The sequence below is a fragment of the Bubalus kerabau genome, chromosome 5 (assembly GCF_029407905.1).
Source record: "Bubalus kerabau isolate K-KA32 ecotype Philippines breed swamp buffalo chromosome 5, PCC_UOA_SB_1v2, whole genome shotgun sequence".
Classification (NCBI taxonomy): domain Eukaryota; kingdom Metazoa; phylum Chordata; class Mammalia; order Artiodactyla; family Bovidae; genus Bubalus; species Bubalus kerabau.
Window position 1 is genome coordinate 106,128,619 of NC_073628.1, and position 12,115 is coordinate 106,140,733.

At 62.7% G+C, this 12,115-nt stretch overlaps 1 protein-coding gene across 4 annotated transcripts in view; it reads right to left on the reverse strand.

Annotated features, from left to right (window-relative positions):
* Positions 1-379: 379 nt before the first annotated feature.
* AGRN (agrin) overlaps positions 380-12,115 on the reverse strand; it is a 39,332-nt gene continuing 27,596 nt past the window's right edge. Inside the window, exons 10-37 of one of the 4 annotated variants that reach the window (XM_055582575.1) lie at positions 11,878-12,078; positions 11,647-11,795; positions 11,455-11,560; positions 10,630-10,746; positions 10,379-10,543; positions 10,080-10,223; positions 9,849-9,973; positions 9,668-9,773; positions 9,243-9,524; positions 9,026-9,163; positions 8,442-8,569; positions 8,191-8,305; positions 7,992-8,111; positions 7,454-7,801; positions 7,144-7,336; positions 6,821-7,036; positions 6,094-6,323; positions 5,871-6,005; positions 5,677-5,773; positions 5,410-5,574; positions 5,183-5,294; positions 4,965-4,976; positions 4,625-4,741; positions 4,263-4,455; positions 4,096-4,183; positions 2,708-2,932; positions 2,139-2,242; positions 380-1,786 (exon numbers count right to left, since the gene is read on the reverse strand). In XM_055582575.1, the coding sequence (XP_055438550.1) occupies positions 1,629-1,786; positions 2,139-2,242; positions 2,708-2,932; positions 4,096-4,183; positions 4,263-4,455; positions 4,625-4,741; positions 4,965-4,976; positions 5,183-5,294; positions 5,410-5,574; positions 5,677-5,773; positions 5,871-6,005; positions 6,094-6,323; positions 6,821-7,036; positions 7,144-7,336; positions 7,454-7,801; positions 7,992-8,111; positions 8,191-8,305; positions 8,442-8,569; positions 9,026-9,163; positions 9,243-9,524; positions 9,668-9,773; positions 9,849-9,973; positions 10,080-10,223; positions 10,379-10,543; positions 10,630-10,746; positions 11,455-11,560; positions 11,647-11,795; positions 11,878-12,078 (4,289 nt within the window). In that variant the 3' untranslated portion in view covers positions 380-1,628. Of the gene's footprint in view, positions 1,787-2,138; positions 2,243-2,707; positions 2,933-4,095; positions 4,184-4,262; positions 4,456-4,624; positions 4,742-4,964; positions 4,977-5,182; positions 5,295-5,409; positions 5,575-5,676; positions 5,774-5,870; positions 6,006-6,093; positions 6,324-6,820; positions 7,037-7,143; positions 7,337-7,453; positions 7,802-7,991; positions 8,112-8,190; positions 8,306-8,441; positions 8,570-9,025; positions 9,164-9,242; positions 9,576-9,667; positions 9,774-9,848; positions 9,974-10,079; positions 10,224-10,378; positions 10,544-10,629; positions 10,747-11,454; positions 11,561-11,646; positions 11,796-11,877; positions 12,079-12,115 lie in introns of all 4 variants that reach the window. The other 3 variants (XM_055582573.1, XM_055582572.1, XM_055582574.1) reach the window with 3 other exon arrangements.

Consider the following 12,115-nt stretch of genomic DNA (forward strand, 5'->3'; position numbering starts at 1 on the left):
TGCTGTCCTCATAGCTCCTCTTCCCACCCTGTGCTCAGACACACAGATGTAGGCAGATATGTGTGCAAATATGCACACATGGCAGGACTTGCCATCCCTAAGGAGGCTACCTGGGGTGCAGGCCTCATGGATCCACCTGGCCAGCCCCACGCACAACAGTGCGCACACTCACTGTGCAGGGTCTCCTTGCCAAAAGCAGCCCCCAACCCAGCACCCTTCCTCCATCCAGAGCCACCTAAAGGAGGTTGAAGCCTGCACGCCACCATGAAGCTGGGCATCATGGCGCTCTCAGGACAGAAACCAGCCAAGTGGGAGAGCGTTGGGCCAGGAAGGGCTGAGGGGAGTGGCATCGGTGTGGATACACACAAGCACCTGTTGAAAGTGTTCAGACTTTATTTCATGGTGATTGACACAGACACAGGTTGGAGTTAGTAACAGGACATATAAGACTCCTCCAGCCTCTAAGCCTGACAGCCCAGGCCTGGCTGTGAGAGGGTTGGGGTTGCCACCCCAACCACGAGAGGTGTGGGCAGCTGGGGGGACGGGACCAGATGAGACCTAACATTGCAGTTTAAGGCATTTCTGGCTTCGCAGCCATCTCTGCCACCCCTGCACCTGCTCCTTGGTCTTGGTAAGACACCCAGTCTACTCCTGGTCACTTTTGGATAAGGACAACCACTCCTCACCCCCAAACTGGACAGAATGTTTTCTATGTGGTGTCCTCAGCTGTCCTCGGGCCAGGACAGGAAAGACAACAGGCCCGCCACCCCAGGTGTCAAATAAAATCCATACATAAAGACTCTGTGGTTGGTGGCCATGCCTGGACATGCATCCTTGAGAGGGGATGCTGGACAGAATCAAGCAGTCCATATGTCACAAGTGGCCCTGCTCCTTCTCAGGGCTCCTCACGGGGACTTGGGCGGTGGGAAGGGGTCACAGCCACGTCTAGGGTGGCTGGGTAGATGGGCAGGGCCAGCCGTGGGCCAGGGTACCCTGAACCGGCCTGGGCTTGGCCTCTGCTCTCCAGTGCCCTGGGATGGGTGGGCATAGCTGGAGGGAGGGGCTAGCATGGCCCCAACAATGACATTGTTTCACAGGATTGGCACATGAGGCCCGGGCTCAGCAAGCCCTGGTGAGGCTGGCCCCACCCAGCACAGGCAGGGAGGAGGGGCAGCTCAGCTGGAATCCAGAAAGGCCCCAGCCTACACAGAGGAAGGGCCCCTCCAAACCCCACAGCGCCTTGCTGCTCTAGGGACAGGCCTCGCCAGAGGGAATGTGGGCAACGTGTATATGCAAGGTCTGCCAACAGGCTGGCGAACACAGGGGCCAGCACAAGTGGACACTGTGCAGGCACAGCCTGAGAGGCCAGGACACAGTGTCCTGAGGCAGAGGGTCGCATCCCAAGGCTGCTGAGTGAGCTAAGTCCTCCATGTGCAGAGTTACCCTCCTGACCCTGAGAGTCCCTCGGCACCAAGTCCGTCTCTGCAGCTCGCCTGCCTGGTTAGAAGGGAGGCCGTGCCAGCAGTCCCTCCAGCCATCACGTAGGCAAGAAAATCATATCAAAAAAGCAACAAGTTTACAAAAATAGAAAATAATTACAACAGGGTGGGCACCAGCTGCAGCGTGGCTCACAGGGCAGGGCAGGGCCGAAGCTCTGGCTTGGTGATGGCGTCCTCCAGCAGGTGCACTGGGCGCTGGCCCACCACCACGTCCCGCAGGCAGCCCACGAAGCCTGTGCCATAGGCTTTGGGCAGGGCCTGGCCCGTGGGCAGCTTCTCCAGGCCACCTGCAGGAAGAGAGAGGAAAGGCCCCAGGCCGTGACTCAGTGACGGGCAGTTTGGGCACTGGTAGGCAGAAAGGCTAAATGACTAGGTGAGTTACCAGAGGGCTGTCAGTGCCCTGGGGAGACCAGGCGGCCAGCAGGTGTGCCCCAGCCTCCTGGCCCCACCCCCTCCTGGCTACAGCAGGGGCTGAGACAGGAGGGGAGGACCCCACCCCAACCCCAGCCCAGCCAGCCCACGCACTGTCCTGGATGGGGCTGATACAGTGCCCCTCTTAATTGCCAGCCCCAGGGGGCGGAACCTATCCCTCGGAGACCCTTGCCTACCCCTTCCCTGGCCTCCCCCACAATCACTCACCCAGCCATAGGGCTCCATCTGTGTCCAGCTGCGTGGCACCCAGTGGGGAGGAGCCAGTCACAGGGGCCTCGTTGCCCACCTGAAGGGAACCTTCCCTCTGTTTCCTGGGGCGTGGGTGGAGGGAGGCTGTCAGGGCTCCAGATCCTGACCCCCATCCCTTTCGTCCCAGCACCACACCCTGGGGACTGTCACCCAGTGTCACCCTGGGGGCCAGGATGGAACGGCACCAACCCCAGGAGAGCACCTAGTAGCCAAGGACAGGGGGACTTCCTGTGAGAAAAGCGTTGCTGGAGGGGCAGCCAGACTCAGACCAGCATCTGGGCGGAGCAGGGACTCCCTTTTCAAATCAGGGGTTTCTTGGCCATCGCTGCTTCTCCTGTACCCTCTTTTCCCTCCCTCCTCATTGGCAGTGACCTCAGGTCGGGCCACCACCAGCCCTACCCACCAGACCTCCCCCCGACACACACACCAAACTCCTACCCTGGCCACGAGTGGCCAGGCATGCCCTGGCCGGGCAAGTCCAGACACCACCCGCTGCTATTCTTGGTGGCCCCGGGCTCCCTGCTGACCTGTGTGCCCTGACCCGCAACCAGCGGTTGGTATTCACTGGTACGGTGGAGCGCAGCACCACGGGCTGGGAGCCCAGGTCATAAGCCAGTTGCAGGCGCCCGTCCACGATGGCCAGTGCGATGTAGTCAGCCCGCTCCGTGGCCTTGCCACTCCACAGCACCAGCCCCTGTGTGGCCTCAGTGCGCAGGCTCAGCTCAAAGTGGTTGCTCTGGAGTGCCTTCTCACTAGTGGGCAGAGAGCTGGTCAGGACCTCTGGGAGGGTGGTGGGGATGGGGCAGGGGAGGGAGGAAGGTGAGGGGGATGACTCCAGAGGCCATAAGGGCAGTGATGCCACCAGAGCAGCTCGGTGGGCAGGTGGTGGACATGGCCAGTGAGACGAGAGACAGATGGTAAGGCCAGGTCAGCGATCAGAGGAGCAAGGTGGACAGACAGAGGGAGAGATCGACAGAGATGCTCAGAGAGATGGGAAGGCAGTGGGCAGACAGCAGGGGCCAGGGGCCACTGCTCACCTGGGACGGGCCCCGGAATCCAGAGTTTCAGGGCTTAGAAGCAGGAAGAGAGGGAGGCAGGTGAGCAGCGGGGCAGACAGGCTATAGCGCAGGGTGGGGCAGGACCCAGCAGCAGCCCTCCCCACACCCCCTCTTCACCAATGGAAGGCGGAGGAGCAAACATCCGTGGAGAAACATCGGCCCCACCCACCCCAGAGGCCTGGCAGTGACACACGTGCACATACGTGGGCAGACACAGAGCTGGTGCGCATGGCCCAGGCCAGGTGCAGAGGGAAGAGCTCCGACACGAGGGGCATGGAATAGTGACCGAGGGCCCTGGCTGGGCCCCCACACACATGCATGTGTGCACACATGGGGGCGCATGGACTCACATGCACACTGTGACACATTTGCATTGTGTGCACACAGATGTGGGTGTGCACATGCTTGCACACCGTGCTGGTGCCCTGTGGTGAGGGGCCTGGCTGCAGGGGTGGAGGGGTAGACTGGCATCCAACACACATCTCGGAAAGGGTGATTCTCTACTTCCAAACTAGGAAACTGAGCCCCATGCAGCACCCCACAAACCCCCATCCTCCTCCACTGGGGATGGAAAGTTCTATCCTCGCCCTTGGGATGTGCTGCCGGGAGGGAGAGGAGCAGAGGACCAGGAAATGGACTACTGGTGAGAGTGGAGGTGTGGCTACTTACGCTGGGATCTCATTGGTCAGTTCGCTTGGAAGCAAAGAGACAGAGACAGTGAGAAGGAAGGAGGGTGGAAGAGGGGCAGAGGTGGGCTCAGAGCAGGGGCAGGTGTGGAGTGTCACGCATATGGTCCGGTGCAGCTGGGCAGATGGGACGGAGGGTTGAGGGGTGCCCGGCTCCAGGAGACATACTACCTCTCGGTCACAGCGTTGAGGTACTCAATGTAGGTCCGTCCATCAAAGGCCAGTGCGTCCAGGTCCCCAGCTGACTTCTCAATCAAGCCTGAGAGACAGCGAGGTGAGCGCAGCCTCTGGCAGGCTCCCTCCCATGTCCAGCCTCGGCCCACGTGGGCAGCACTCACCCTTCTCACAGTGCAGCCCTGAGAAGCCCGCAGGACACAGGCACTCATAGGAGGCCTCGTGGGGAAGACAGGAAGCCCCATGGAGGCAAGGCTGACCCTCAGCCTGGGTACAAGGGTGGTCTGCAAAGGACGAGACGTCCACGGCCCGGACCACGTTCTCACGGGTCAGCAGTTGGTGGCCGTTCAGGGAGACCTGGGAGGTGGGGCATGACAGCTTCTGTCCTGCCTGTGTCCTCCGGCCCAGAGGACAGAGGCCCCCTCTCGGATGGGCCCTTCCTTGAGACTGTACCAGGGCTTCGCTGCCGCCCCCCCACCCCCCACTGACCCTGGGCTCCCCGGGGCCCCACCCCTGCCGTACATACCAGCTGGATGGCTCCATCAAAGCCAGAAGACACGGCGGCTGCTCGGGCCAGCTTGCTGAAGTCAGGGGCCCCCCCAACAAAGAGCGGCTCCTTTAGGTTGAGAACGGTGTGTGGCACCTGTGCAGGGTAAGGGGCGGTGAAGCCTACCCACCAGCAGGAACAGGATGCGAGCCCCAAACCAGGGCCCGCCCGCCTGTGGTGACCCACCCCGCGCCCTCCAGCATGGTGGACACAATTAATCACACAGATGTGGCCGCGATGTGGGGGCTTAGTGGGGAAGGAGCTACTCTAGGGGCGGAGGCGGCAGAAGATGGATGAGCAGGATGAGAAGAGACGGTACCTTGCGGGATTTCTGACATCCGAAGAGCGAGCGGGGTGGGGATTGCAGAGCAAGGACCAGAGAGCAGTGGGAGCAGAGAGGAGACACAGACAGAGGCCCAGGACAGAGGGGAGAAAAAACAGTCCAGTGAGCGCCAGCCGTGGGGCGGGGGCTGCACGCCTCCCAGGAGGAGGAGGGAGGCGGGGAGCAGGGGGGTGGCCCAGGAGATACTGACTCACCGGGGACTCCCCCAGCACGCGAGGCCCATCGCCAACCCGCATGGCTCCTTTGCGTCCATTTCGCTCCAGGGAGACCCTGGTCCAGGCACCCAGAGCCACCGGCTCCTTGCTCCTGGAGAAAAACAGATGTCGTGAACAGACGGTGGGCTCTGACGGTCTACCCGCCAGGGTCCCCAGGAACAGTGAGCATGGGGCCCAGTCCAGCCCCCTGCAGCGCCCCCGCCCACCTGATGACCGCTGCCCCCTTGCCCAGGTCATAGCGGAACTCCAGGAGGCCATTGTGCAGTGCCAGGGACACAAAGTCGCCCTTGCCATCTGTCTTCTGTCCATTATAGAGGAGCAGGCCGCTGGGGCTCCGAGCCAGGAACACCACCTCCAGCGCCATCTTCTCCCTGGGGCCACAGGAGGGCAGGTGGGTGACCTGATGCCCCTCACTTCACAGCTGGATGGGGGCTGGGGGGTGCTTCCCCTCTTCCACCCCTCTGCCCACTGACCCCAGGTCCCGCTCAAAGGTGTGCAGGCCTTTCAGTTCCAGGTAGGAGAAGCTGCTGAAATCAGCCAGGAATGGCTGGTTGTCCTCCGGCTCTGAGACTGTGAGGGCAGGAGAGAGTCACACAGGGTTCTAGGCTTTGATTCCTGGAGCCCCCTCACCTCCCACCCTCCCCACCCTGAGCACCGCTGCCCCCACCTGTCTGGCAGAGGCTGCCCTCCCGGCCATGGGGGCACTCGCACTTGGCCTCTCCCTGGGGCAGCACGCGGCAGGGGGCTGCTCCATGGCAGGGGTTCGGCTGACAAGGGTCCTTCTCGTCGGCACAGGTTGGGCCTGGATGGAGGCAGGATGGGTTCCAGGAGACCTGAGCCCTGCCCACAGACACACAGACCCCCAGCACCCAGCCCTGTCTTGCCCTTACCAAAGCGGCCAGGTGGGCACTGACAGTGGAACCTGCCTGCCTCCAGGGCCTGGCACGGGGCCCCTCCGAGGCAGGGGCTAGGCAGACAGGGGTGGTCCCCGCACTCGCCCACTCCGGAGCTTCGAGTCGCAGACTCTGGCCAGCTGCTCAGCTCCAGTCGCTGATTGTTGACATCCAGCAAGCGGATACAACCCCGAAGACCGACGCTGACAGAGGTCCGCTCTAGTACCCTGCCACCAAGATGAGGGGCAGGGGTCAGAGACCAGAGGCATCCTCTCTCACGGCCAACTGTGGTACTTGCGTTCCTCATGCAGTCAGAACCACGACACTGGTGTTCCTCATGCAGTCGGGGCCGCAAGTCTGGGCTGCTCTCCATCCCCACCCCCAGCCTGGTGCTCACAAGATGGGCAGTCCCACAAACAGGACAGAATCAGGAGGGGGCTGGGCTGAGAGTCAAGTGATGGGACTAAAGGTCAAGGCCAGCCCAGCCCCTCCTTGGTGGTCACACTGCAGCTGGGTCCTCAGGATCAGGACAGAATCAGGGTCACTGTCAAGGGTTGGGGCTGAGGCCAGGGTCACAGCGATTGTCCACGCCCATCCTTCCACCCCTGTGTTATCCCACAGGGAGCCTGGACCTACTGGATGCCACCCTCAAGAGTTGGGGATCAGAGCCAAGGTTGGGGGGGGGGTCTCTGGTTGGGGCCACCCCACCCTCCTCCATGCTCACGTGGAAGCCTGATCCTCAGGGACGCCACCCACGAAAAGATCAGTGTCCAGGTTGAGACCGTCAGTGCCACTGGGGCTCTGGCCCAGAACAGGAGTCTCACCGTCCACGGAGAGAGTGCCTTGGCGCCAGTGCCGAGACAGCTCCAGGCGATGCCACCGGCCAGGCTGCACGGGCACGGAGCTGGTCAGCACCGCGGGCCCTGAGCCTGTGTCGAACCTGGGGCAGAAGCAGGTGCTCAGGACAGCCAAATGGAGCCAGGACCACTGCCTGGCCCTGTCCCCCGCCCCAACACCCATCCCTGACCCCCACCACCCACCACCCACCTGAACTGCACACGGCCTCCCAGCAGCGCCAGTCCCAGGAAGTCCTTGCCCCGGGCATTGCCATTGTAGAGCAGCAGCCCCTGGGGCTCCAGCGCCCGGAACTCGAGTGCCAGGCGCAGGGTGTGGTAGGCACGGAGGGTGGGAAAGGCCAGGAAGGAGTGGCCCCCAAAGGCTGGCACGGAGGGGTGCAGGGCTGCAGGAGACAGGGAAGGGCCAGTGAAGGGCATGGGGGCCACAAAGTCCAACCCGCCCCTCACCCCACCCTGGCCCCCTCTGCCTCCCTGTCCCTCTCTGGCATGGAAGACCTTACCCTTCTCACAGACGGCACCCCCCGTGCCTGCTGGGCAGCTGCAGGTGAAGTCTGCACCCGAGCCCTGGTCCTGGCAGGTCCCCCCATGGAGGCAGGGCTGGGAGTCACAGGGCCTTCGGGGCTGCTGGGTGCCTGGGGGCAGGGGACGGCGTCCAGGCACACGACTAGGGGCAGTGGTGGGGGGCTGGCGCGTGGTCGGGGGAGGTGTGGTCCTGCTGACGGGCCGGCTTGTGTGGCTGGGAAAGTGGGCCCGAGGGGTTGCAGCTGAAGGTGGCAGGCGGGCCACCGTGGTGGCTCTGGCCGTGGCTGCAGCTGGGGTGGCTCCCGTGAAGAATGCAGGAAACCAGTCTGGGGAGGGGATGCCATCAGGACCCAGAAAGAGAAGGGTCCCCAGGGCAGTGCGGGGATGGGGGGGACAGGAAGGTGGGGACACTCTGAGGGGAGGGAACACCATTAAGATCCACAGGAGCAGGGGCCCTGCGGGCAGGTGGAGCACAGGGAGGGAACAAGCCATGGCAGTGCTGGACCAGGTACTCACCGAAGTCCATGAACCGCACATGTTCCTGCAGAGGCCGCCTCACGCCCAGGGACCTGCGCCTGGACACCTGGAGCTGCCGGAGCAGGGCCCGGCCCACGTCGGACGCCCTGAAGGCTGTGGCTGGGGAGGAGCAACCCTGAGCGTGGTGGAGCCTAGGGTGCCCCTCCACCCACCCAGGGGCACCAGGGTGGGGGCTCACTGGGATCAAAGTGCACTTCCACAATGGCCCGGACTGAGCTGCCTGGCCCCAAGTCCCGTAGGCGGACACTTCGGAAGTCCTTCTTAACGTCCGAGTTCCGGAAGAGGTCATCCAGCTATTGGTGGGGAGTGAGTTAGGCTCTGGGAGGCTGCCCAGGCTGGAGCTGGGGACCACCCCCCAGCACTTCTTTTGGTCAGTCCTAGAGAAAGGCTGGTGGCTTGGCAGGGCTGCAACCCCAGCCCCACACTTACTGCGCTCTCAATGCTCCTAGCAGTCTCCCCAAACAGCTCAGACTTGGGGTCTGCCATCTCCGGTGTGTAGAACAGTTCTTGCCCCTCGACCCCCTCAAGCTCCAGCACACCCTGGAACGCCTTGGTGGCTGCAGAGGAGGGGCCAGTGAGGTCCTGCCTGGCACCTGCCTGGCTTCTGAACCAGCCATGGGCATAGGCCCCAGCAGCAAGCCACGCAGGGTGCAGGGCAGGTGGCGGTTAGTCAGATGGTCATGAGGTTAGTGGGGACCCCAGGGCAGGGCTGGCTTTGGTTACCAGGCAGACTCCTTGGAGCAGTGCCCCAGGCCGGCTTGCAACAGGAAAAACACGTTAGCCATGGGGTCCTGGGCACCCACGCGTGTGCAGGGGCCGAGAACACACATGTATGTGCTTGTGCTGAATCCCCAGGACCACTGGCACATGTGTGCTATTAATAAAATCAGAAGACCACAAACCCTGGGTGCCCACCTGCTGGGCAGGCCTGTGGCCTGGGAGGAGAGATGGCGTCTCTAGCCATGGCTAGACCACGCCTCACACTCCACCCTGGCCCCCGGACCCCTACTCACCAGGACAGTTAGAGCCCTCTGCGTCCAGGGAGGGTGTCTTGCCATCTGAGCAGCAGCCCATAGGCGAGTTGTAGCAGGAAGCCCTTTCCATGGGTAGCCCAGGGGTCCCAGCACTGTCTCTTTCCAGGGACTCAAGTCCTGGGGAGGTACAGTCTGAGCCCAGCTGCAGGTGCAGCCCTCCTGGGCTCTGCCCCCAGGTCCCAGAGCCCATGCTCACCTCCTGAGCCAGCCCCACTGGCCTCCAAGTCACCACTCAGCTCCTCGTCACCACTCCCATCAGCGCTGCCAGATTCGCCGAAGGCAGAGGTGACGAGGCTGGCTGCCGGGGAGGGGGCCATGGGAGGCATGGTCAGCACTGGCCTTGCGGTGGTCCTGGGGATGCTGGCCATGGTCCAAGGTTGTGATGAGGCTCGAGAAGTGGGCTGGCTGTGGCGGGTACTGCTGGGAGCCAGGGGCAAGGCGCTGGGGGGCGGCAATGGTGCCTTGTTCAGGTCAAGTGCTGAGGGGGCCACAGATGTGGATGTCAGATGGGGACCAGAAGTGATGCCTTCTGTGAGGAGAGGAGAACCCAGGTGACAGGGCCTAGGGTCAGAGCACAGTCAGGCCTTCCTGGTCAGTCTGGGGCAGTGGGTAAGGCCTCACCCTGGCAGGGGCCGAAGCTCTGGATAGAGATCTCCAAGCCCTGGCGGCAGGCGATGGTCCTCAGCTGGCACTCATTGCCATAAGTGACTCCATCTGACCCGCAGACCTGAGGCACAAGGCAAAGATGCAGAGGGTAGGGCCCGCCCTACTCCTGCCACCCTCCACATTCCCCATCCCTCACCTTGGTAGCATCAGCCCCTGGACAGGTGGGTGTTGGGCACACGCAGTGGGCAGAGCCAGCCTCCTCCACACAGGATGCCCCAAACTCACAAAGCATCTCAGCACAGGTCGTGGGTGGCGAAGAGTCTGGAGCACAGACACAGGAGAGTCCACTGGCTCAGGAGGCCCCATCCCTACGACAGATCTACCCCCCAGCAGAGGGGCCTGGGGCAGTGCCAGATCTGGTCCTCACCTGTTTCACAGCCAGCAGGGCCCAGGGCACGGCCATCTGGACACTGCCCACACTTGGGCCCGGCCACCCCAGTCTTACAGGAGCACAGCCCAGTCATCTGCTCACAGTCGTCCCGCACGGCGCCCCGGGGGTCACAGCTGCAGGCTGGGAGGCAGGGGGAGGAGGCTTAGGTCTGTGCTGGCTTCTCCATGGGCTCCGGAGCCTGACCCAGCTCCTGCCAGATGGGACAAGGGACACGGGGACAGGGTGGACAGGCAGGAGCATTCAGCTAGGGACTGACCATGGGCCCTGTCACTCACGGGTACAGCCGCTCCGGCCATCAGTGACGATACCACGGAAGTTCCAGAAGCCAGGCTCACAGCGGTCACACTTGAGGCCCCCCACACCCGGGCGGCAGGAGCACTGACCTGTGACTGGGTCACAGGTGCCGCCGTAGGAGCCGTGTGGGTTACACTGGCATGAGCCTGCAAGGCCAGGGCAAGACAGGGTCAGGGCAGTCAGTCGCATGTCTCCACGTGGCTGTGGGTCAGGGCTGAGCTCGGGTACTCACTGGGGCAGCCAGCCAGGCCCACACCCTGGGCAACAGTGATGTTGTCCTGGCAGCAACCGTAGGGGGTCTGAGCACAGTGCAGGGGAATCGCAGGTGGCAATGGGGCCAAAGTGGGGCCTGCAGGGAGGGGCAGGGGCTTAGGTGCCAGGCAGGACTGGATGCCCAACCTGGGTGTGACTACTCCGCCTCAACCTCCCCAGCCATCACCACTCAGCCCTCCTGATGCCAATTCCCACTGGAGCCTCTGGACTGCAGCTCGGGTCACAGATGAGAACCTCATACAACATACAAGAAAGAGAATATCTACATGCAGAGGACCAGCAGTACATGAGACACCACAGATTCTGGATGTGAAGCCCTGTGTACACGCATACAACCAGAGCCACACTCAGATTAGTGAGCCTTTGCAAGGTGGCAGGACACACATTCAGCACATCCCCCACATGCAGACACACACAGGAGCACTTGTGCATGCACAAAGATATGACTGCCTGTTACCATCGGTCTCCTCCCATAAGAGAAAGGGCTGAATGGGTGCGCTTCACTGGTTCACTGCTGCCCTCGCACACAGTAGGTGCTCAGCGAACACTTGCTGAGCAGCAGGCACACACATCCACACACCACAGTTGCATGAACGCAGATAGATATGCACCAAAACTGCACACTTCAAACACAACACACATGTTCACACACACCCACCACAGCACACACACAACTTCGAACAATACACAGACTCCCACTTCCCTCATACCCATGGGCACATGTACCTTTAAGCATGTACACATGTGCCCACTTGCAGCCGAACACGCCCACACGCTCACTCACCACGGCAGGTTCCCTGGGCCACGACATACAGCTCTGGCTGTGATTCACACCTGGCCTTCTTCAGCTCACATTCGGTGCGGTAGGTGACTCCATCCGAGCCACACACCTGGAGGAAGGGCATCAGGGCAGGTGTGGGCAGCCATGGCCCCTGCCTCACTGCCCAATCAGAGCCAGGTTGCGGGGGATGCTCACCGGGCTCCTCAGGACGCCCTGGCAGCTGAAGCCGCAGACACATGGCCCGTCCTCCGAGTCCTCATCCCAGATGCCACCTCGCTGCCGGCACAGCTCAGGCTCACACTCGCCGTCCTCTCCCGAGCCCGAGCCTCCGGAGCCACACTCAGCTACGGGGAGGAGGCCAGGTCACCTTGGGGTCCTGGCCAAGGCTGGCACCCACCAGCCCACCCCAGCTGCCCACCAGCGTACCTTGCTCACACGGCCCCGCCCGGGCCTCCTCGATCTGTGTCTGCTGCTGACAGGCAGCCTCACGGAGCTCGCATGAACTGCCGTAGGTCACGCCATCGCTGCCACACACGGGGCCGGGTGGAGGGCGCTCACACCGGGGACACACGCACTGCCCCGCTGAGCACACAGCCCCAAAGGCACACACTGTGTCTCCACAGGTCTCTAGAGAAGGCGGAGCCAGAAGAGGGTCAGTGGATAC